The sequence below is a fragment of the Dermochelys coriacea genome, chromosome 17, assembly GCF_009764565.3.
Source record: "Dermochelys coriacea isolate rDerCor1 chromosome 17, rDerCor1.pri.v4, whole genome shotgun sequence".
Classification (NCBI taxonomy): domain Eukaryota; kingdom Metazoa; phylum Chordata; order Testudines; family Dermochelyidae; genus Dermochelys; species Dermochelys coriacea.
The window spans coordinates 5397633-5422261 of NC_050084.1; the positions used below are offsets into that span (position 1 = coordinate 5397633).

General features: G+C 41.1%; 3 protein-coding genes and 1 long non-coding RNA gene across 22 annotated transcripts in view; 2 read left to right on the forward strand and 2 right to left on the reverse strand.

Annotated features, from left to right (window-relative positions):
• Positions 1 to 9006, forward strand: part of CLTC (clathrin heavy chain) — a 52188-nt gene extending 43182 nt beyond the window's left edge. Inside the window, 7 exon segments of the mRNA XM_038376200.2 lie at positions 275 to 406; positions 576 to 670; positions 672 to 684; positions 959 to 1129; positions 1428 to 1649; positions 6670 to 6745; positions 8632 to 9006. Coding sequence (XP_038232128.1) covers positions 275 to 406; positions 576 to 670; positions 672 to 684; positions 959 to 1129; positions 1428 to 1649; positions 6670 to 6745; positions 8632 to 8756 — 834 coding nt within the window. The 3' untranslated portion in view covers positions 8757 to 9006.
• Positions 116 to 12664, reverse strand: LOC122457005. The gene is made up of 2 exons (XR_006276261.1): positions 12453 to 12664; positions 116 to 1787 (listed from the first exon to the last, which is right to left on the reverse strand). It is a non-coding gene; the product is annotated as an uncharacterized LOC122457005 (long non-coding RNA).
• A 3383-nt stretch (positions 12665 to 16047) lies between these two features.
• Positions 16048 to 19092, reverse strand: PTRH2 (peptidyl-tRNA hydrolase 2). Of its 4 annotated transcripts, none has more exons than XM_038375985.2 (3): positions 18967 to 19092; positions 18162 to 18296; positions 16048 to 16727 (listed from the first exon to the last, which is right to left on the reverse strand). In XM_038375985.2, exon 3 carries the CDS (start codon positions 16704 to 16706, stop codon positions 16188 to 16190), a length of 519 nt encoding a protein of 172 aa, XP_038231913.1. In that variant the 5' UTR covers positions 16707 to 16727; positions 18162 to 18296; positions 18967 to 19092; the 3' UTR covers positions 16048 to 16187. The 4 variants fall into 4 exon arrangements, with proteins under 4 accessions (XP_038231913.1, XP_038231912.1, XP_038231914.1 ...); XM_038375984.2 differs by having other exon boundaries at positions 18853 to 18981; XM_038375986.2 differs by lacking the exon at positions 18162 to 18296 and having other exon boundaries at positions 18853 to 18975.
• VMP1 (vacuole membrane protein 1) overlaps positions 19092 to 24629 on the forward strand; it is a 91280-nt gene continuing 85742 nt past the window's right edge. Inside the window, exons 1-4 of one of the 16 annotated variants that reach the window (XM_043499659.1) lie at positions 19724 to 19843; positions 22630 to 22738; positions 22905 to 23078; positions 24460 to 24529. The gene's annotated coding sequence lies outside the window, so the exon portion shown is untranslated. Of the gene's footprint in view, positions 19332 to 19698; positions 19844 to 22629; positions 22739 to 22904; positions 23079 to 24459; positions 24530 to 24629 lie in introns of those variants that run through there. The other 15 variants (XM_043499663.1, XM_043499671.1, XM_043499662.1 and 12 more) reach the window with 15 other exon arrangements.

Sequence of the window (24629 nt, forward strand, 5' to 3'; positions counted from 1 at the left end):
GGTAAAATACCAAGTAGACTTACAATGCCACAGATGATTGGATTACCCTCTGAAGGTTTATATTTAATCAAATACCACAAAATAAATGGAGTACACTGAGCAAATCTGAAATCTCTAAAGCAAAATTTCTTAATGCTGGCAGGCATGCTTCAGGTAACTTAAGGGCCTCTCTTTCATTAGAGGTAACAAACGAGAAAAAACCATGCAGAAATACATAAACACCATGGAACAAGTATGTAAAGATCTATTAAATGATCCTCTATGCTGTCTCTAGGTGGCCAATGTGGAGCTGTATTATAAAGCAATCCAGTTTTATTTGGAATTTAAACCCCTGTTGCTCAATGATCTGTTGATGGTGCTGTCTCCTCGGCTGGATCATACTCGTGCTGTAAACTTCTTCAGTAAGGTAATTGGTTTTTATTTTCCTATAATTATGAAAGACTTTACAAGTGGAGATGAAGCATTTGACTCCAATTGAGTAAATGACAGTGAATGTATCTGCGACAAACATCTATAAGCTTATGGTGTGCTATATTATGTTCAGGATTCTCATGTCAAAACTTCTTCTCTTAAAGGCTAAACAGCTTCCACTTGTTAAACCATACCTGCGCTCAGTTCAAAACCACAACAACAAATCAGTGAATGAGTCTCTGAATAATCTCTTCTTATATAGAAGACTATCAGGTAGGCTTTTTTAAAAAAAAATAAAAAAAGTGCCCTTGTTTAAAACACCTTTCTTTTATGCATTCTAATTGGTACAGATAGCTAATTGGCATAACTATGCATCCATTAACTGCAGTAACAAACTGCAGGATTACTTAAGATCTGAAAATAGACTCAAAAGTTTGAGCAAAGGAACTCTGCAAACAGCTCAAGTGGTATCTAAAACATAAATTCATTGACCCTTTCTGGAACACAAGCACTGAGGTTTGAATGACTCCATTCTATTCCAATTCAGGCTCTTAGGACATCTATAGATGCCTATGACAACTTTGACAACATCTCCCTTGCTCAGCGTTTGGAGAAGCACGAGCTGATTGAGTTCAGAAGAATTGCTGCATATCTCTTTAAAGGCAACAATCGCTGGAAACAGAGTGTAGAACTTTGCAAGAAAGACAGACTATACAAGGTAAGAGGTCTGCATAGCTTTAATGTTCTATATTCCAGTCTATGTTCACATGGCTTACTTTACTACTAGTATCAGTGATCCTATCCCCTCTGGTGGTAGTGCTATAATGTACTTGAAAAGCATCTTGGAAGCCTAAATCCCCAAGATAGTGGTGTGTTTTTTGTTTTTTTGTTTTTTGTTTTTTTTTTTTTTTGAATGGCTCATTACTGCTTTGACCAAACTTGGTATGCCTAGCACAGTTCCTTCTCCAGCATAGATGTGGCTCTTTTTAATGAGAGATTCTCTTGTCCATTTGTAGGATGCAATGCAATATGCTTCAGAATCCAAAGATACAGAGTTAGCAGAAGAACTGCTGCAGTGGTTCTTGCAGGAAGAAAAGAGAGAATGTTTTGGAGCTTGTCTCTTCACCTGTTATGACCTTCTAAGGCCAGATGTTGTCTTGGAAACTGCATGGAGGCACAACATCATGGACTTTGCCATGCCCTACTTTATTCAGTCATGAAGGAGATACTTGACCAAGGTAAAAGCTATTTCTGTTGGTTGAGACTTTCATCTGCCACTAATCTTGATATTGGCTTTGTCAAATGTCTGTCTTGACTTAGGTTCACTCTTATTTTCAGTTCTCGGGGGAGAAAGGCTTCACTTTAAGTGATAACTGCTAGGGGAAAAAATACCCACAGATAGTTACTCTAGCTACTAGTTAGAAGAACCTGCATCTGTAATAGTTCTCTGCTGAACACACAGATGATGTGATTCTAGTACCAAAATTTTCTCTTGTCTAGGGGGAAGACAGTTCTTTGACTATATGGAAGTCTGGAAAATACCCATGCATTATGGTTAGCATTCCCAGATAACTTTTTTTAGTGGACAGGGAATATTGGAACAGATGTTTTATAAATACTCTTAAATCTACGTTCTGCCATGCTCTTAGTGAAAAACGTAGTGTTTTGCATAGCTCAGCAATTACTTGAATAGTCAAAGGATACGTGAATGAAATAAGACTAATTGGAATCCTCTCAATCTAGATTCATTTTAGGGGTGGAATCTCTAAATGTAAGTGTTTATGAAGCGGACTACTTGAACATATTGAACATAATACACTCAACTCTAGTTTTAACTAGCCTCTTTTCACTCTTGCTGCTCTTTTGTTGAAGAAACTCATTTATTTTTTAGGATTCTTTCCTTCCAGCAAGACTGTTTCAGATAAATCTGACAGACTATAGAGGAATTTTTTTCCTCTGGTGCTTTAAACTTTCCGTTGTGGGTATGCTTTATGTATGCGTAAACCTCTAGGAAAAGCCACAAGCTATTTAACTGTAGCACCTGTTTAGTTTTTAATTGTCTTCAATTCCAGTGTCACCGGACTTTTCTTGGACAACTTCAGCTACGCTGACTTTGAGCATTTTTTGTCAGTTACTTTTGATACATCTTATTCTTTGGATTCTCTAATTTTTATGATAAAGCTTCTAAGCTAGGGGCTACTAGGTAACCTTATTTTGAGTGATAAAAACAAGTAAAGCACATTGGTTGCATAGAAGATTTGCCTGTTGAAAGGGGGGTGTGAGGTTTTTTTATGGCAGTTCTAGAGCCACTTGTTGCAGAGTCAAACTAGTGCAGAGAAATTTTTGGTTGAAAGCAACTGGTGTTAGTGCTTTAGAAACTTTCAAGTGTGTATCCTATTGGTGGTTATGGGATACTTTATTAGTTTGGACTGATGTCAACATTACCTTTTTTTGAGTGTGCGTGCTCTAGTCTTGAATTAGAACTTTAGTGCATATATAAAATCTCTAGTATAAATGCTGCAAAGGATTTACCTTATTGTCTTAGTTTTGACTTATCAGTCAATAAAATCTAGTGACCAATACTGGGTTTCTGAAGCAGATACTTCTGGTGTTTCCTTCTTGTTTTTACTCTTTTTCTTATCAATTGTTTCTTCCCTGATTATGTTGCTAATTCTACCATGATATGCTACATATGGAATTTGATTTTTTTTTTCTAAGCTGCACTTCTGAATTCCTTTGCAGGTTGATGCAATAAAGGAAAAGGTGAAAGTTGATTCTTTTCCATCTTTAAGTCTGGAGGACTAAGTCTAAAGAAACTGCATGAGTTTTCTTTCCTACCTTTACTACACTGCTGCTACTGCTTTTTTCCCAACAATATCTCACTAAAGCCTCTGCAAATTGTTTAAAACTACAATAGTTAGAACTGTAGGACAAAAGTAGATACACTTGCTACTAATCGGCTAATAGACTCTTCAGGAAGGGCAGAAGGCTGATCAGTTGGATCACAGTCCAAGTACTAATTTCAAGATACTAACGTTGACCAATACTGTGCAGAAGAAATTGACTGTACAAACAGCAGGAGTTGACAGTAACCACTTTCTCTGCAAAAAGCAGTAATTAAAGCTATTCCAGCTCCAGCCAGAGACTCTAGTTAAAAGGAAGTTGTTATATGTACATTCTTTAGCAGCAATTTTTTTGCAAATTTATAAGGACTGTGATCCAGTCTGATTTATTGATTCTTTCTAATGTGTGTGCTGACAGTAGGCAGAATAGATACTAGCTGCTTCAGAAGAGACTTTTCCTCATGTTTCTTCAGGTTTCCAGTTCTTATGGTGCTAGTCTGTTTCAATGCAGTAACTTAAAACTTAAGCTATTGTATCAAGTCTTGTTTTACCCTCCCCCCTCCTCATGACATCCCTCATAGCTGAGCAAAAGAGAAGACTGCCTTCAGGGCTCTTCAGCTTCTTAAAACAAAACAAAAAACCAACCTCTTGCTACTTTTCCAAAAAACCCTTGTAACAAGTGGTAATGCTAAAACTTGAACTCTTTTGATGCCTGTCTGGCACTTGCCTATTGTTGCTCAATTATGCCCAGCCTGTGGGCAGATTCCAAAGCTTCTGTCAATCTATTTTCTGTACCCTATACCCACTCCCAATTTTCCTTGGAACATGAGCCATGCTGGCTGCATAATTTGTGTAACATTTTGTCTCTTAAATGTGGTTGGGCAAAGGGCAGGCAAGCTTATGTAAAGGACTTGAAGACTAAATCAGTGCAAACTACCATCTGCTGTTTATACATCCATCTTGGTCACCACTGGAACTCAAGACTAACCTGAGTAAAATGCATCATGTAAGGTCCTTCAGCAGCTAGTAAGTGAGGCAGTAAAAGCGTGTGTGTGGAAAAAAGGTAACTGAACTGCAGTGTCTGCATTATTAAACTGAGCATGTACAACAGTCATTGCAATTACATCCCACTATTCCTGAAGCTATGAAGCATTGCTGTGGGCTGAGTGTGGTTTGGGGGGGGAGTCTGTATGGCAATCATCTTCAGATCTCACTACTTGCTTCAGTACTCTTGCCTCTTTTTCATGCACACATAACACCAAAATAACATTGAACGCATGTTACTACTTTTCCTCTGCAGCTTATTGCAGTCTTTGTGGAAAAGCCTTTTTAATGCAGTTTACTTTACTAAAGCAGTTTAAGAGGGCACTGAACCCAGTGATGCTTAATCAAGTGGTGTATAAGGATCACTGTCTTCAGACCTTTAACAAGCTTGTGTTCATGATTTAAGTTCCATATGTGTGGTGGCTTTTTTAAGAGGCCTCTAAACCAGGTCAGATAAAGGAAAGGCAAACATTAGAGACTTCAAACAGAATATTCTGGGCTAAGGGTTAGCCAAATATATGGAAACCTGAAACTTTCTGCTTAGCTGTTGCTGCTACTCCAGTATCCTATGCAGAGCCTATCTGGATCTATGCTTCAGCATTTCAATACTCTCAGCTAGTCTAGTTAATCCCATTTTATTCTTGAAACAGACTTAATGTTGAATGCAATTTTTTGAATAAGATTTTTAATGGCATTCTTTCTTTTGTGACTCTAACTTGACAATTGACTTTCTTCAGTGCGGTGTCTAACTTCTCAAACAAGATTCTGCTACTCCCTGATGTTTGAGCGAAAGATGCTACAACTCTCAAATGCCAATACTTGTATTTCGTGCATGAAGTGTGGCCTGGTAACTGGGGTCACAAGTGAATATATGGATTCATAAAACCATTAGACTCCATAATGTAGTTCATTTTCTCTGGCTGAAGGATGGCTTGCTTCAGAATGTTTACAACCAATGCTAGTTCTTGTGTCCTCAGTTTGGCAATTTTTTTTAATGCTCTTATGGACATCTGGCATAGTTCAAACAAAGATGCATCAAAGTTTTGGAGTACCAACTAGGGAAGTGACCTCAGAACTCTGTTTAGTATCATCTGTGGGTTGTGTTCCTTTGAGTTGTCAATACTTAAGGAGGAAACTACTGACACAATGACACCACCTTAGTGCAACTCCAAATAGTAACTTTCTTAGATAACTTCATCTTCAGTATCATAAGATGTAGAACACTTGAACCTGTCTCTGTGGTAGCTATGACTATATATAACTGTATAGCAGCTAGATGAATTGTCATAAGTGGTGTGGAATAGTCAATTAAGCAACTTCCCAAAACAGAGCTATAGTTTCTATTCGGGGGCGGAGGGAGAGAAGGAAGACTAGCCAACTAAGATCTTAGTGTATTTTTGCTATAACATGCAACTAACCAGTTTTCAATCACCCTAACATGATCAGGGTGAAAACACTGATAGGTTCTCCCCCCAAATATTTATCTCTGATCCACACAGCTGACTGACTCTGCCCTCATGCAAATAGAATGGGAGCTAGGCATTTATGCACCTAGGCTCTGATACTGCTCTCTGTGTAATGTGACTCTGAAGAACTTGCCCCATAGTTTTGACTTTGCTTTTTAAGTTTATGCATTTCCTATATAAAATTAGAAACTGCATGAGTGAACAGACTGACTTTTCTCTAGGACTGTTAGTTTCACTAACTTCTTGATGCTCAAGTGAAATGTCAGATGCTGTTGACTGATACTGTCAAGTATTTATAAAACTCTTCTATGCCCTTGTAAGAATTTTCTCTTAAATAGAAGTTCTAGACTGGAGATGTTTGTCTAGTTCAAAAGTTTCTTATTTATTGTGAATGAGAACAGATAATTTTCCAGTTGCTGCACACTCTTGTTGAAGTGTGGTGCCAAGTGTGTGTGTACCAAGTTGAACAATCTTATGTTTTCACACTAGATTGACAAACTTTCTCTCTACATTCTAGAGCTGCTGGAGTGCTAAAATGACTCCAGTGAACCTTTTCCTTACAATATTTTAAATATGGTTAAGGATTTGAAGAAGGGGGAAAAAAAAAACCCAAAACACTAATTGGTTTCCCATGGCTGGGACCTTGCATGCCAAATTTCAGTCTGGTGTGAGCTTTTCACAGGTGTCCTGTAAATCCTTCCAGGGGACTTTCTCATGGGAAAAATGCTGAGACAAACTTGGCTGCAGCAATATCAATGTTGCTACTTGAATTTGTAAGCAATGGTCTTTTTTCTTGATTGCGGTTAATGTACACGAAGGCTTTTCCACGTGTCTGCCAAAAAAATAAGGAACACGTTTCTTTAGAGAGGGGTGGTGGTTTAATTATTGGGCCTTCGTATTTCCAGGTGGATAAACTGGATGCCTCAGAGTCGCTGAGAAAGGAAGAAGAGCAAGCTACAGAAACACAACCTATTGTTTATGGTAACCTTTCTTTTGATTCACTTATCACTATTCGTAATCGGTGCATTAATGTCCAGATACACAATTATGCACTAAATATTGGTATTGATATTGCTTCCAAAGTTCAATGCAAAACACTGACCAACCATATCTCCCTACCCATATCCAAAGAAATAGTCTGGAAAGTGGGAAGTTTCTGCTAATTAAGCAGGGTGGTGTTGGTTTGAGACTAGTCTGATGAGCAGTATCTAAATTCTACATTAACTCTGCCAAGTCTGCTTTGAAAGTAATCCATACAGTTTGGTGCTTGCCTGCCCTTGTAGGAGGCTGGCTGACTATTGCACAGCCTTCTTAAATCTCACATATCCCAACATGTTCAAGGAACTCTTACCAAAAGTAAATATTAACCATACTCCAGAGGACTAGAAATCTGGAGAAATACATGGTGCTTCAGCTTCATTCCTCACCTGTCTTCCCCCTTTAGTCCCCCACCCCACTCTACCACTCTTAGCTAATCCTCTCCTAACTGAATCCACCCAAACTAACCATTGCTGTCATAATATTATTCACTTTGTATTATAGCATAGCATCCTCCCATATCAGTATTTTTAATTGTAAGCCCTTTGGGCAAGGGAATGTTTGCTCCCCTGTACAGTGCCTTGCACAACAGGGTCCTATTTTTGCTTGGTCCTTGGGCACACCATACAATTAAACTTCTTTGTGAATCAAAACAGAACACAAATATCAAGAAAAACATGTTCTGCTGTAGGAGGGTTGGCAGTTCAGACTGATCTGTGGCAATACCTATAGACACACATACCATTCATACCTAAACTTGCAATATAATGCAGAAAGCCATGGAGGTAGGTGAAGGGCAAATGTGCAAAATTCATTGGCACTGTGCATAAATATGTAACTCTTTGTGATAAATTTACTTGAGTCACTTTCCAAGTGTATGAAAATGAGAAGGGATAAACAGAATAGCTTTATACTAAGCACCTATGAAAGCCTCTACTTCCCTCTTTTTTGAGTAGAAAATAGTGTGTTCCATAAATTTAAATGTTTGCCAATTTATTTCAATTGGCATAGTTTTTTTTTAAACTGGAACATAAATGACTTTGAGCAAATCTGGTCAGGAACAGTTCTGTGACCAGAATACTGAGCTAAGAGTATCTAGAAAATACCTCAAAGTCCCTAGAGTATACCGTATTGCCTTCCTCACTATTTAGTTGGTTTTGCAGTAAAATTAATTGGGATGTAGCAGATGGTCAAATACAAGAAAGCAGTGACAAAGTGGGAGTGAACAGAAGGTTGTTACAGCTGTTGGGTGTAAATTTGAGGGTGGGGCCTGATTGTGGTGAGCTGTTATATTAAACTGTGTCCATGACCTAAAATGCATAATTAAAACTAATCCAAACTGGAGATTAGAGGGACTGGGCTAGGACATTGTGTAGGTTAAGGTGGATAAACATCTCACTGCATCATAGGGAAGTAAATATTTGTCATTCCATCTTCTACAATATATGCTACAAGTAGCTTCTAGAAACTAAAGCAAAGCATCTAAATCCATGTACTTCCTTAGCTCTCTAGAGGAAAGATCCTTTTAAACATGGCTGCTTCTAGAAAAGATGCTGATAGCTCCTTTCTATAAGATAGGCAGACCATAAAACTCAAAGGCAGTGGAAGGTAGATTATCAAGGACTCAGTAAAATGTTTGAGGTGGTCACAAATAGCCTGATCTCCATAGGTAATCTCATTTCCCTAAATGTATTTTATCAGCATTATTGTAAAAACTAATTATTGTACATCTTTTCTACAGTTCCTGGGAAAGAATAGAAATAGGCAAACTGCAGTAGCTAGAGCAGACTGAAATAGTTAAACAATCATTTTACTCTTCCCATTTTCAGGTCAGCCACAGCTAATGTTGACAGCAGGACCCAGTGTTGCAGTTCCCCCGCAAGCACCTTTTGGCTATGGCTACACCGCACCTCCATATGGGCAACCTCAGCCTGGTTTCGGGTACACCATGTAAGGTGCAGTGCAAGACGATCCGGAGCTAGCAAATTTTCTTACTGAAACTCCACTGTCCCTCCAAGCTTCAACTCAAACAGGGAAAAGCAAGCATTTTGCCTTGTGTTCTTGTAACTTTTATTTCATGAAGGACTATGGTTTTCTAGCGCAAACTGTTTGGATCACACCTATGTTCAATCTCTTTTCACATTCCATGTCATTTAGATTTTACTTTGAAAGGGGAATAGCTTAAATATTTTTGTTCAAGTGTGTTTTTTTTGTTTTGTTTTGTGTTTTTTTTTTTTTTTTTTTTTTTTTTTTTTGCAGGACTGCTTCTTAACATTAAAACAGGCTGTTGTGGAGATTCCAGTTTGCACTCTAGTGTTAAACTCTATTGAATCTTGTGTTCAATGTATGTGAGCAGCTGACTATGTACTGTCTATCTAAATGCATTTAAGTCTCATTGTATATTCAAAGAAAATGCTAAAGCAAAGATGTTTCTATTTGAACTTGCAAGACTGCCGATGACAGACAACACTAATCAGCATATCCTACTCTGGATTGCATAGCTCTTAAAATGATTTAAAAATGCGTATGGACAACCTTGCCTGATTTTTAAAAATGAGTAAAATTTCCCTTAACCTATGCAGGTTTTGCTTATAGAAAATGCTAGTGTTTTGCTCATTCCATATGTAACAGATGACCTTATGTTTGTGCTGTATCCTGTGCTTTTTTGTGGGATCATTCCATTTGGGAACAGAGCACCATGATTCCAATCTGTGTATTTACTAACCCTGCCCTGAGGTTTGTGTATGTTGGATATTGTGGTGTTTTAGATCACTGTTTTGAGTGTACAGAAGAGAGAATTCAAACAATATTGCTGTTCAGTTTTGTCTGTGCAATTTGAAATTCAAATTTAAAAATAAATTACTGGATTGTGGACATCCTGTATAGTGGTAGTTTCACTTATGTTTCTTTCTCTTCAAAACTAACCTAACCATTGAGACCAGCTATTCCCATAGATTCACTTGATGTTGGGGGCCCCAAGTTCAGACAGCATTCCTAGGTTAAGGGAAGAGCCATCTTAACAAAACAAATTGAGAATGGAGACTATTGGAAAGTGTCTTGCACTGATGGATTATGCAGTAAATATGTATTAATGCTTTTCCTATAGCAAGGACTATACCAGACAGCTGAAAATAGCACTTTTCAAAAGTTGGCTACATATGGTCAGCTACAGCATCTTAACTGGGAGATACTTTAAGGTTGTAGTCTGTTTCAGTTAAATTGACAAAGATCATGTTTTAGATATGTTAAGTTGCCTTAATATATTTAGCTTCAAATAAAATTGACTTAAATGTTTGACAATGCTGAATACTGTCTTATTTGAGTATGCAATTTTAATGCATCTGTTGCTAGAGGCACTGATACCCATACCAAATAAATTCATGAAAACTTAGCATTTCTGTTTCAGCCATAGCACAATCTTAATATCATAGTGGCTGGTTATGAATTTTGTTAAAACCAACTTCTGCTGAAATGAACTTTTAAATCTAAGCGTGCTCCTCTCCTGGGTTTTTCCTTATCACTTTCAGTTTGATGAATCGGGTCTGTCACCTTACCATGAAGTTGTTGCAATATGCTCTACAGGGGGCTGCCTCTTGAGTCAATATGAAAACCTAGGCTACTGCATTTTGCACCAGTTTATCTATTAAGGAGTGGTTCAGTGGTGGTGCATGTCAGCAGTACTCCAAAATCTGCATCTACTACTTTTGGTTTCTAAATTGCATTTAAGGTGGTGATGTATAAGCACTGCATGCATTGGGTCTTGCTGCTTGAGACAACTTCTTTCCAATGCCATACTACCGCAGTTCCATCTGCTTATGGATGAGCACGCTCTGTTTGGAGTAGAGGAGCTGGCAGTACAGCATTCTCTGAAAGGGATCCTCAGCTCTGGAACTGGCTTTTCTTGTCCAAAATGGCTCAAATCTTGACCTGTGGAGTGCTAAGACATGTTTACATGGGCTGATGTGGAGGCAAGGCACCAAGAGGCTTGCTTGGGTCCCCCTTTTTATCTAAAATGTACAGATGAGCTAATTTGCCAAAGCTGGAAGCTTGCCCAACTAATGTACATCTGTGCTCAAAAATACATAACCGTAAGTGATCAGAATTCATTACTGGAGCCATAAAGCTAGACTGCTTCAAATTGTTATGACAAATCAGATCATGTTCCAAGGGTTTGGGTAGCCCTTAACTCTCTAGGTGATCATGGAGAACAGAGAAAGTCATGAAAGAGTAAACCTATTTCCATTTTTGGTGTAGATAGGCTTATCCTAAAACCTAGTGAAGTAAACACAAATCTGACTGGGAGGGGAACTAACACTCTTCCTGTTTGAGGCCTTGTGGTGAGGGCAGGATATTAAAGCTTGGTTCTGCTGCTTTAATCTGATTGAAACTCTAACAAAGTTTATCTAGCCTTAGATTTACATACTCATGAGCTACCAATAGGGGATAATTTTATTTTAAACAATTTTTCTCATGTGCTTCAGCCTGGAGATTGAGGAAGAAGAAAACTACAACTAAATAAGCTGTGTTCTGGGTGGTGATCTTTAAGTGAAGGAAAAACTGTTAAGGAATTAGTTTTGATTACTAATACATATTAAAACTAGCCACTAGTAACGGTACTTCATAACCATGGTCCATATTCCAGCAATGGGAACTACAGGCTCTTCCCCAAGTGTTCCCCAAGTCCCAGTGTTATACATGTATCTACAGATTCTGCTTTGTTCCATTGGTTTGTATCTCTTGTAGATGTCCTATGGGAGTAGGGTTACAAGATAGCAACTGGTGGGGGGAGGACAGGCTGGGGGTGGTAATAGGTACCTCTAGAAAGTCCCTAAAAACAGGACTATCCCTTCTAAAAACAGGACATAGAATATCAGAGTTGGAAGGGACCTCAGAGGTCATCTAGTCCAACCCCCTGCTCAAAGCAAAACCAATTCCCAATTTTTGCCCCAATCCCTAAATAGCCCCCTCAAGGATTGAACTCACCACCCTGGGTTGAGCAGGCCAATGCTCAAACCACTGAGCTATCTCGTCACCCTATAAGGGAGTCCACTCCACCAGGTACCTTATTACTGTTGTGGTAATACCACTAAGCCAGGTGCTTGCACATTCTACTGTGAACAAGGTTACATCTGACCACAACAACTGCAATAAACTAAGGCTGAACTAATATCTCCCTTCCACTGTGGTCTAATACACTGCTGCAGAACCATACAGTAAATCTATCCAGCTTAACCTTGTCAAATGGACATGGCAACAATGAAAATTATGATTAAATTAGCTGATCCAGTTCCTATTCACTTGCAATAGGTATGTAGAGCTTTCAGAGAAAAGCTTCAGTTTCTAAACTGCTGTTACATCTACTCACTCAATGTAGCTAAAAATAACCACCACCAATCTTTTGTGCCAAGCCAGGTTCAGAGATAAAGGACAGGTGCCTGTAATACATGAACTGAATAGAAGACAATTGTGCCATGGGTGAGGGAGTGGAGAGACCACCCTCTAACAAGAATGGATGTGCCTGTACAAGAGAAACTTACCATAGTACCTTCCATGTAAGATACAGCTCAATCTTCAACTAAAGTTTTTTAAAACCATGTTGAACTTATTGGTAAGCAAACTAAAACCTTATCACAAGATAAAATAAGCTTACTTGCAGTTTTCATGCGCTTCTGGCTTCTTAACAGCTACTGAAACTCTGTACTTAAATTAGACAATTGGAAGAATTCAGATTGTCTTGTTGCTCTCTCTCAAGAGAAACTGTGCAAGTTCTTTACCAGCTGTAGGGTCAGTTACACTGGAGGGGCTGGGTGTCCTGCTTTGATGTTTGAAATAAGCATTTAGTGGCTCTGAAGTACTGATAAAGAATATAACCATTCCTGCCTCTGGAGTAGGTCCATCTACATCATTTTAACTGGTTTCAGAGTAGCAGCCGTGTTAGTCTGTATTCGCAAAAAGAAAAAGAGTACATGTGGCACCTTAGACTGACATTTATTTGAGCATAAGCTTTCATGAGCTACAGCTCACTTCATCAGATGCATCCAATGAAGTGAGCTGTAGCTCACAAAAGCTTATGCTCAAATAAATTTGTTAGTCTAAGGTGCCACAAGTACTCCTCTTCTTATAGCTTTAACTGTGTCACTTCTGAACAAGACAGTCTACTAGTGTCTTTTTAAACTTTAAATCTGCAATTAAGTTATGGCTGAAGAGCACCTAGTGTGGATAGAGTGGAAACCACAGACGAGCAGTTGATATATGGTCAAAATATACACACACCCCTTCCTGTTGAGTGCATCTTCCAACAGCTTGTTTTGGGGGCTTCTTTAAAGTGTCCCCTTTCTACATTTTTAGCAGGGATGATGGTTATAAAACTAGCAATCATAATAGCAGGCTAGACAGACTAGATAAGGGGATCAAGGCCCAGTTTAGAACTGAAATTTATTCACACGCTGACTCAAACAGGTAGTTGGGTATTTTTTTTCCTCGCTCTAGCTATGAAGAATGAATGAATACTACTACAACCAAATTAACTTAGGGTAAAAGGATGCTGCAACTTCTTGGCTCCTACAATGCTATAATAAAACTATTAGCTCTATGAACTACTAAGCAACTCATTAGGCACTGCTGCTGCGTGAAAGAGCACATGCAAAGTTATGTTCTGGCCCTTTGGAGTCAACATAAAGGGACATTCCAGCAAATTATGCTAATCTAATTAGGGAAGGCTTCTGTGACCACACCAGGGAGTCTCCCTGTGGCACAAAGCAGTAGCTTCCAATTAATACCTAGTTATTATAGTACTTTTTAGATCTCAAAGCACTTTACACAGGTCAGTATTGCTTTCCCCATTTTACAAATAGGAAACAACCTCAGCAGAAGTGACTTGCCCAAGCTCACCTACCTGAGCTGGGATTAGAACCCAGGTCTCCTGAGGTCCAGTGGTCTATTCAGTATGCCATACTGCTCTGACTGGTTAACTCCTCCCAGCTATTCTAGCTACTTATATGACCCCTGTTGTAATAGTTGAGCACCCCAAATAAAATATTTACCACCCCTATAAGTTAAGGAAATAGCTCAGGCTTAAACTTGTGGTTAAGACATTGATCTATCTACCTTTGCAATCTAGCCTTGTGTTCAATGTCTCCTTAAATTTTGTACTTACCAAATAGTAGCCTTATCTTCTGAATATCAGGACCCTAAAGTTCACCTGCAAGTCACAATGTTTTCCTTAAACCTACACCAATTACCTTTTGTGGTGAATTTAAGTCATGCATTTCCCCATCCAGAGCAACCTTCTAAGAGCCCCTTTGTACATGCTGCAGGGGATATGATGATGGGTACTCAGAAGACAGCACCTATTCTCACCTCTGCCACTAATTTAGAAAGATGAAGTGATTGGCCTAAACTCATCCACTGTGTCATTTCCCCCTCACACTCTGCTGTGCTTTCCCCAGGAGGCTTTTAAACAATGAGCAATTACCTTAGCTCTCCCCCAAGACCTCACTTTCAAGAATTAATTTAACCACTAAAGGGCAGTTTTCCAAGTGACTACAGCCTTGTCATCAAGACTATGATCAATTACAACACAGGTTGCTGCTCAAGTACTAGCAGCATGGACAATTTACCCAAAATTCAATCTACACTAGAAAAAAGGTTCAGCAGAATACCTTTTGCATGTCTGTGTTCTATCCTATGCTACAACTTGACCAGCTAAAATTGAGCTAGAGGTGTTACCCTTAACCTACACCAGGAAAAAACAGATTGATTTTAGTTAGCTAAATCTAACCTACACCTGACCACTTTTCCTAGTAAAAACAAACCCAAAGGAATGAAACTAATCAAAAAATAATCCTTAAAGAGGAAAATGGGATGCAAGATACATCCACCTCCCACCTAATTATTTTCATGTTAATTACTGGTTAGCACTGATACATGATACAAGGTATGGTGGAGAGAGGCTTATCCTGGTAGGCATTGTTCAAATTTCTTTTCAATCACAGTACTGTTACACAACCCAACCAGCAAGAGCTTGCACCCTACATCAAGGGCCACCTGTTGCTTTTTACTACTGTTTCTTAAAGGCAAGGATAGAACACTGCTGTTGGAATTGAGCTTCAGTCTCATTTGATTACATGATGTTGCATCAGTTGATTTATTGCATAAATGTTTCATGTAGAGACAGTTGCTAATGTGGTAACAGTTATGGATTCAGAGCTCTGCTGTTATTTCATCTCCCCAAGTGCATGCCTCAAACTATTAAGGCAGCTATTTTTTTTTCCTACTTGCAGACTTTCTAGATATTTTTCCAAAACATTTAATTTGCAGTTAGCCCTGGTGGCACAGGGCAAGCTAAAACACAACACAGATATTGGATTGAAAAAAAAATCTGACATCCTACCTGTTCTAACATGCTAGTCTACAAGGAAATTAGAACCTATCCCTTTTTCAGCTGCCTTGTATGTGGAACTGGGAAGAGAACCTGACTGTTTAAGTACCTTAGTAGCACAGGAAACAAACTCTGCTGAGTTGGTCTCGGAACCTTTGTTCATTCTGTTTTACTGAGCTTAAAGTCAAGCTCCTAATGTGTTACCACCACCCAACATTGCTTGGCCCACTTTCAAAAAATAGTGGGGTTAGGCTTGCTCTTTTAGCATGGGTAGTGACATCTTATCCACCTATCATTTCCCCTGCAAATTCTGTTGGATACTGGATTTTTCCCTTCCTGCCTTAAAGTTGTTGAATGCTATTTAACAGTTGCTGTATTTCATACTAGAGATGGTTGAAATGATTGCTGTACATAGGTGGTATTTTAGGTTGCAAAAGTAAGCTAACAGTGTTACATATTTCAGAGTAGCAGCCGTGTTAGTCTGTATTTGCAAAAAGAAAAGGAGTACTTGTGGCACCTTAGAGTCTAAAATTTATTAGAGCATAAGCTTTCGTGCATCCGATGAAGTGAGCTGTAGCTCACGAAAGCTTATGCTCTAATAAATTTGTTAGTCTCTAAGGTGCCACAAGTACTCCTTTTCTTTTAGTGTTACCTATGTTACAGTTCCAGGATTTACTGCACTTCTGCAGCCTCCTCACAGGCACCGTTTTAAGTCTCAGGCCTTTAGCTGCCATCTGTCTGGTTCAGGACTTGTGTTCCTCTCCCTCCAAAGGAGAGCTTTAGGGTTGCTCTTCCTTTGCAATTCATTATGCTTACCCAGCAGTTAAATATTTTAAAAAAAGTGACCATACTAGGCAAGAAAAGGTCTAATGAAGATAGACATGCTTTTTATTTATACTAAAGCAGAACCATGGAAATGAAAACATAGCTTGGATTTTATCCCCATTACCACATTGGTGCTGAAGTATACAATTGCTCAAATAAAACTCAGGCTTGTTCTCCATCTTAGAAGAGTTTGAGATGGCCAGAAACTTTATCCACTATATCAGCTGGTCCTGGTCCAATACCTAGTACAGTCCGGGAGCCTGGTGCTATCTGAGTACGACCTGCATCTTGGATTATACTCACCGTCAGTCCCAGCTGTTTAGCATCAACAAGGAGTTGAACTAGCGACTCTTCATTAGGGGCTTTGAGAACCACTTTTGGCTGTCCACAATACTCCCACTGTTTAAGCAGCTCAGGATTTCTTCGTTGAACTTGCTTGTAGGCAGAAACTGCAGCATGAGAACACTGTGCTGCTACTTTACCCTTTCCCATCTTTAAGTCATTACGGACTATCAGCACCATCTTGTATTCTCCAGACTCTCCCATGATACTGGCTTCATTCCCCAGCTCATTTACAAACACAGGCATTTTGGCTTTGGATGGTCTAAAGAATCGCCCACGAATGCCCCAGCCCAGGCACACTCCACATGCGACTCCTGCAATTATGCTGAGGACACCCGGTTTAGAGAGAGAATCCATAGTAGCAGATTGGAAGATGGACTAAAACAAAAGAGATGTTAAGATTATCTTAATAAAACATATCCTTTCATTGGAGCACCACCATACAGCATGGGCCAGTGTAGTTATCAGAACGCAGGTCACCTGAATCCCAGTCCCCACTGCTTCCTATTAGAGAGTACTCATCCAGGTGAGATTGTATAACTCATGTTAACATTTTATAATATCTTAAGGGTTTTTTTTGGCTTTCTGGAATCATGATCAATTCTTTATCATTGAGAAACAAAGGGACATTCATAAAATGGAGAAACTGTTTCATTTTCACGTACTATGAGACAGGGAGAACAAAAGTTCCCATTCTGCCTTCTCTAGTGCATCATATTATTCTTACACATCAACAAAAGTGTTGAGTTCGGATTGCAAAATCTTCATTGCTGATGAGGCACAAGCCAGAAGGAACTCAGATCAACTTCTGGATTCCATCTGGCATTTATAGAGCTGGGAGTTTAAAAAAAAAAAAAAGTTTACTTGCATATATTCAGTAAATATTTACAGAACAGATCGGAGCTGGTGCTAGTGAGATAAACATGAAACCATCTTATGCCTCTTTTCTGATCTCTGGAGATGCCCAGCACCCACCACCATAATTTAAATTTAAAGCCTCAGAGTAGTATTTTTCTACTGCAGGCATCCAATGAAGTGAGCTGTACCTCACAAAAACTTATGCTCAAATAAATTTGTTAGTCTCTAAGATGCCACAAGTCCTCCTTTTCTTTTTTCACAGTAATATGATGCTACATGATGACAGGTTTCAGAGTAGCAGCCGTGTTAGTCTGTATTCACAAAAAGAAAAGGAGTACTAAATTTGTTAGTCTCTAAGGTGCCACAAGTACTCCTTTTCATGATGCTACATGGTTCATATACAGCAAATTCTAGTGTCTCAGTTCAGTGGATGATAGACACGAACTATGTTTTGCTTTTTTTCTAAGAATTTGCTTTGTGGCAACAATGATGGATGGAGCAGTACTCCCCAGGAAATGCATTATTAGAAAGAAATTCTGCAGTCAGAATCTTGCTCTACTTGAGCAAATATAAAAAAACACCCAAATCAACGGTATGTGAGGCTTCGTGGCCAGAAAGCATTATTTGCTTTAGTAGCCAGTGGGGAAAAGCTGCAACAGATTATAAAGATCTGGGAAATAGGAACAACATGTGCTAACTGTAGTACAGAAAGAATTTTATAGTGAGGTCATGTTTCTTGCTCCATGGAGCATTCAATATAATCGGAATCGCTCTTAGCACTTTATGATCCAGTGTTACAATTTGAGATTTTTTGTTCCCCTTCAATATAAGGAAAGTTTCTCTCTATCCAAGTTCCAGTGCATTATGTGCTTTATGTGTAGTTTCCCCACAGTCCAAACCATGCTATATAACCAGATCTAGTGATTAGAGGAAGAACATCTAGCTAGTCCCTACCTGTCCTGGGACACCACGCTGCACCCCAGAAGCGGCCAGCAGGTCCGGCTCCAAGGCAGGGGGCCACAGGGGTCTACGTGCTGCCCCCGCCAGAGCACCAGCTCCCTGGCAAATGCAAGCTAGGATGGGCAATACCTGTGGGTGAGAGCACAGCATGCTGCAAAGCCTGCTGGACCTGTCTGGAGCCCCCTCTTGCACCAAAAATCCCTCATTCCCAGAGCCTGCATTCCCACCAGAGCCCTCACCCCCAGCTCCCTGCCCCAGCCAGGAACCCTCTTCCTGCATCGTGATACCCTCTTTTCTGGCCCCACCCCAGAACCTACAGTCCCATCTGGGGCTCTGACCCCCTCCCGCACTCCAAGCCCCTGCCCCAGCCCCAGCCCAGTGAAAATGAGTGAGGGTGGGGAAGAGCGAGGCAGGGGGAATGCAGTAAGCGGAGGTCGGGGCCTCAGGAAAGGGGTTTTCGGTTTTGTTTGTACCAATAGAAGTTGGCAACCCTCCTCCCATGTGCCAGTGTCTCCCAGACCCCTACGTACCATGGTCCCCAGCCTACTCAGGCCCAATGTCCCCTAGCCCCCCCCCACGTAGCAGGGTCACCACCCTGCGTGGGCCCCCCCGGGCACAGCCTGTCAGCGTCTCATGCCCCCCCGCTGCGGAGATCCCAGGGCCGTCCCCCAGAAACGGGCCTTACCTGGAGGGGAGGCGGCTCTGCTCCACTTCCCGCCCGGGGCGAGGGAACAGGAAGCTGAGTCACCTCATCTGCGACCCGCCTCCCGTTCGCACCAACGACGCCGCGGCTACCTACCCGCCACGCGCGCGCCTAAGCCGCTTCCGGCCAGCAATCGTCGCCCGCCTATGACGTCACGCCCTCACGTATCAATCGCAAATTATTTAGTGCGGGACGTGGCACATCTTAAAAACCTCCTCGACGGCCAACGGGAAAGAAAAGGAAAAAAAAAAAAATCGAGCGCGAATTTTCTGGCCCGAGCGGAAGTGATGTGAGAGGGCAACTTCCGGGAGGCGCGCAGGAAGTAATGGCATCAGAGGTCACTTCCGGTAGGTGGAGTGGGCGAGATTTGCCCGCCCCCCACCACCCAGGTTTGGGTTGGCTCGCGCCTAGCGGCAGCAAGAGCCGGAGACGCCGGGTGCAGAAGCCGCAGCTGGAGCAGGGTGAGTGCGGCTCCTGCGTCGATTCGCGTCACCCGCCCGCTGCGCCGTGGGGCCCCTGGAGCAGAGATCCCCCCCCCCAGCAACACTTCCTCCTCCCCACCCTCCGCGTGTCCTGCCTCAGCTGCGGGCCTCCCTGGCGCGGCGTCCCCCGGCTCTGAGCCTGCAGTGGGGACCCCTCAAGCCCTGCCCCGTTCCCTGAGGCAGGAGGATCCGCCCCCTCTCCTCAGGACCAGCCCTTCTGCCTACGGGGGGTCACCCTGGGGCAGGGAGCCTTCCTCGGCTCCTCTCCTTCCTCCCTCATCACTGAGCATCTCCGGGAGGGAGCCTCGTGGGCGGGAAGCGGGGGCAGGTAACCCTGCCAGGCGAGCCCGTGTGATCCTGTGACACTTGATCGGGAAGCCAAGTCCGGTCAGCCCGGCAGGAGGCTGTGGTGAGGACTGGAAACTGGCTCATAGCCCGTGAACAGAGAGTGATGCTCAACCGCAGTCTGTGGAGCCAGGGCAGGTGTCCGGGTGTGTGTGTGTGTGCTGTATTACGTCTATCCTTCACTAAGATCTTCACTGATAACTTGGCAGGAGTGAAGGGTCCGCTAATGAAATTTGTAGCTAATACTACGTTGAGAGGATAGAGAAGTGTTAAAGAGGATCTGGATACATAGGCAAGAAATAAGAGCAAAATAGGTCCCCTCTTGGAGTTGAGGGGAAGGACAGTAACTGTCAGTGTGCACAATCAATGGGAGGCAGAAACCTGAAGAGAGACGAAGGGGGAGAGTGACCTGCAAACTAGATATCAGTTTGGAGTGACATATGGCAGCTAAAACAGGATATCGTAGTACTAGGCTGTACTGGCATAATATCATAGTGCAGTCAGCAGGGAGGCTCCGTATCGCTCTTGTGTGATGGCTGCTGTGTTAATGGCTGAGAGAGTGGAAGATTTCAGGGAGCTCTGAGAAGAGGAACAAAAATCATTGAGGCTGTAGGGATTGACTCATAAGGAAAAAATTAAGAGCTAATTGTTCATAGTTTGACTAAGAGATGACTAAGGTTAGGGATGTAGCCTATGAATATTTAAAGCTTGTTACATTGGGAATATGACTAGAAGCAATGGGAGGAAAAAATAGGTTGAATTATGGTGAAAACTCCATGCTAGTGAGCTGTGTTGCTGCGGAACAATCCCCCAACAGACACGCGAGTCCCATTGCTTGTGACATTTCAAACCAGATTGGACAGAACTCTGGAAATTGCAGAAAAAGGAATCCTTGTACTGGCCCCAGGGGGAATGACTGATGACACAATAAGTAATTTCTCTTTCTCGCTGTTAAAATTCTCTATTCCCTAATTACCCTGTCACTGGGGATTTGTGTTCCTCACCCTCGAGCAGCAGGATTACCCATAACACCATCTTCAGCAGTACATGCCACCCTATCTATTACACCCAGGTAATAGTCTATTCCCTTTGGCTAGTGACCAGTGTTGGGCTTGTATTGTGGACCCAAATTCTTAGCTCTCATTCTCTCTCACCAGAGCCAGTGTCATTTAGTGATTATGGCAGGTACTGGGCATTAGGACTCCTGCATTATCTTCCAGCTCTGCCGCTGACAGTTTGTGTGATTTTAGACAAGTTGCCTGATTTTGACAAAAAGTTAAATGTATGATTACTTTGGCAGCGACTGCTGTTTGCGCATGAAACGGAGTAATTCTGAGCACAAACTGCCAGTTATCTGATTTGTACTATCCTTGATTTACAGATGGGAAACTGAGCTTCAGTAAGAGGTGTCACAGTGGGAGAACTGGAAATACCACTGACATGTATAGTATACATGCAGTTCTTTTTCAGAATCTAGTTCTCTTCTGTGCCTCAGTAGGCTAATCTATAATCTAGGAAAATAACACTTGCCTATCAGTTGGGTTTGCTGGTTTAATTAACTCTAGTAATGTGCTCTGAGCACCTTGGAGAGAAGGTAGTACAGACGAACAAAGTAATGGTGCTTAAATTGTATTAAGCCCATCTAGGCATTTGCTCTTTGCCTTTACTTTCTCCTTTGGGCTTTTGATCATCTAAAATTATTACAGTCTTGGTGGTGTGATTCCACACTCTGCAAGACTGTGAAATGTTAATAAGTCTTGTTAGGGGTTGCAAACCTTCATCCTGTCACAATGGTCACAAAGTAAATGTCAGATCTTTCTGATGCATGAATTTGACCCACTGGAAACATTCACATTAATGGCAACCCTCTCTGTCTCAACATCATATTGCTTTTGCGGTTTAGGAATATTTTTTTTTTATTCCATGATAATCATTGTAACTGTTGGTTATGTAATTACTTCAACTAACTTTTATAGGATACAAAGTTTGGAAAAAACATATTGTGCAATAGGAAATGTCATCTTCTCTCAGCACCATCTCTTAATTTGGACTGAGCTTTGTATCCTCCTTTTAGCAGTTGAAGTTGGCAGTTCTGTGCATTGTCTGTGAGCGGAGTTAAGAGCAGGAGAGTCAATCTCCAGTTCTTAAATGGGGAATGGCAGTGGGAAAGGAGAGCAGATGGAAAGAAAGTGCTGACCTCTTAACTTCGGACACGTCCCTGTTTATATCCTGTACTGACATACTTTTTTTCTACTTCCTTTTTTAATCAGATCTCCCAAACACTTAATACTGCTGAAAAAGAGTAATATCTAATTATTGAATATTTATGTCTCAGTTTACATGGCTTAATGTGTATAGGAAAAATAGCACATTGTGAAAAGTGCTTGTACAATATATATACTGGCGTGTTTTAGAGACTTACATCTGTTTACTAGGGGCAGCAAGATATTTATTTTGCTTTCTGGGTTAACCCATAATCTACTTCAATTTCGACCAAACCTGCCATTTGGCTTTATTTTAGACCTGTGGTAATAGCAGTGCTGGACTGGAAGAAGCCAACCTTAGTGTTACTGCCCCTGTTGACCTGGAAAATGGTTGCAGTTTCTTTTCCGTCATTCGGGGAACTGAGATTTTGAATTGGCTTCTCTGTTCTTGTCCCTAGATTGTCAGCCTCCCAGTGAATGTGGTATGAGTGACCATACCTTTTGGTATATGGATGTGACAGGAGACAACTTGTATTGTAAAATTCTATTTTTTTTCTGCAACCTGAGGATAAATACTTCTGCTCAGCCAGATCCCAGTGTTAGCTGGCTAGACTTTGGGTGTTTCAGGGATGTGAAAGGCATGCCCTTCAAGTTGGCTGACTCATTCTTCAGTAGCAGCAGCTCTAGTATAACTATAATTTTTTTTCCTTATTAAATTAATTTCTTAGCATTCCCTGCTGAAGAACCCTCTTCAAAGGAACCTGTTCCCCTTCTAGGAAGTCCAGAATTCACCTGTGTGACACAACTGGTGTTGCTGGGGTACTGCCGTCCAGTCATGTATGTCCTAATTGCAGATTCTCATATTTCGAAAGATGTAGTTTGGGGTGTGGCAATCATGCAGAGCAGGTGAATGGGGAAACAAAGTCCCCAGTGGCAGCTGTAGAGTATTGCAGTCAGTGTTTCCCATTAAGTCCACTAGGAACCTCTCTTTTCTCCCTTTCAGATTTGAATAACCAGGGTATGTGGTTCCGCATACAGAAGAGACACTTCCTAATTTTAATGACCAGGCAGGCTTGGGCATCCACTTCCTGGGACCAAGTGTCATCCTCTGATTAGAAAACGGGGTAGAGTCAAATCAACTATAAAACCCTTCTGCTCCACCAGCCAGTGGTTGGGGGTAAGAGGTTGTGAAGCTACAGGCTGCTATTGTGCGAGGACTACAGTGTTGCCCATTCACTCTAACTGTAGCCTTGCTATCTCTTTGCTCACCCACAGTTAATGCCCACTGACATTACCTTTTGGCACTAAACTTATTTCTACCTTGTGACCATGTCATTTCCTGCCTCTGTTTGTATTACAAGTCTGTGAAGCTGGTGATAGTCTGCTTGGCTGCTGTACTGTAAACTTTTCTAATGCATTGTTGAGTACTGTGTTAGAGCTGTATTAAAAGCACTAACGTTTGCAGGTGGCCCTGCATGAACTGCTTTGTGCTTCTTAACATTGGGTTTAGGTAAAGCTATGTAGCTGTCTAACCACTTAAAAATGCTTTTTTGAAGATTTCTCTCTAGTCTGTCATGTCTTGCTCAGAATCTATTATTTGTTCTCCATATCAGTCTTTTTCAAACCATTAATTCTGCCGAAGGGACTGTTCAAACCTTGCCCCAGTTGCTCTGTATAGATGGGCAAAATTGTGACTCTTAGTCCCATCTGTCCTCCCGAGCCACAGAGCATTGATTGGATGTTGTGTATAATACTTACCACTTAGTCTCTGTTTATAAGGTACAGTAGTATCTCACGGTGCTTTCCAGACACCAGCTTAATGTGGTAGAGGAAGAGCTTGTTGTCTTAGTGTGTTCTGGTTCAAAATCAGCCAGGGGGTAACAGTTTTTCCAGTGATAATTTGGTATGAAACAGGCTTAAAGAAGCATGTTCTGGTCACATTGTTAAAGTACACGGTACTGGAGTTTTACAGTAACTTGGCTGCAATACTTATTATGAGGTCTTTGAGGAGCCCCTCATATCCCCCTTCCTTGGGGCATGCATCATCCTCCCTCTTTGGAGAGTTAGAAGTGGTTTAGTCTGCAACCTATCAATGCCATTCAGAGTACTGTCTGTGTCAGCCCAGAGGAGTTCATTAAAAAGCAATTCAGGGAACTGGCACCCTGCTTCATGATCCACCCCTAGGTTAGGCATGTTGTCTCCTGTCAGCTTACAGAATGTGGACTCTGACCTGTGATCCCTGTCGTGGCAGCTCTAGACTGCTGGGCCAGCCAATTCACTGCTGTGTGGAAAAAACATGAATGGCAAAAACTCAACCTGAAACACTTTGAAAGGGAGTAAGAATTCATTCTTTTGTGAGGAGGAAGTGAGCCTGTCTATAAAAATGCAACTTTTAAAATCTCTACTAAGAAAGGTGAAGGAAATTGGGATTATTTTATGAGTGTGTTGCATTCCTGGCTGCTCCTTAACATGGAGTAAAGCCAAATTCTTGCTTTTCTAATGGAAGAATTAAATTAAGTCTCCTTATTTATATTTTTTTCCATTCTAAAATTCACTAGGAAAATATGAAATTACAAAACTGTGGGGATACTGGTTCTAAAGTGATGTCCATCCCCAGTTTAGAAAATGGTACAGAATACTAACATTCCCTATAATTATTCTAAATAGATTACTTTTTAAATTGTTTTTAAAGGAAATAACTTTTTAAAAACGACTTCTGGGTATTTTA

Excerpts from the sequence above, each read along its gene's own strand:
- PTRH2 (XM_043499673.1), bottom strand. The coding sequence starts at position 18,446 with ATGCAGGAAGAGGGTTCCTGGCTGGGGCAGGGAGCTGGGGGTGAGGGC. Across the intron at positions 16,728-18,161 it reads AGCGTGGTGTCCCAGGACAG|TCCATCTTCCAATCTGCTAC; the intron begins GTAGGGACTAGC and ends CTTTTGTTTTAG.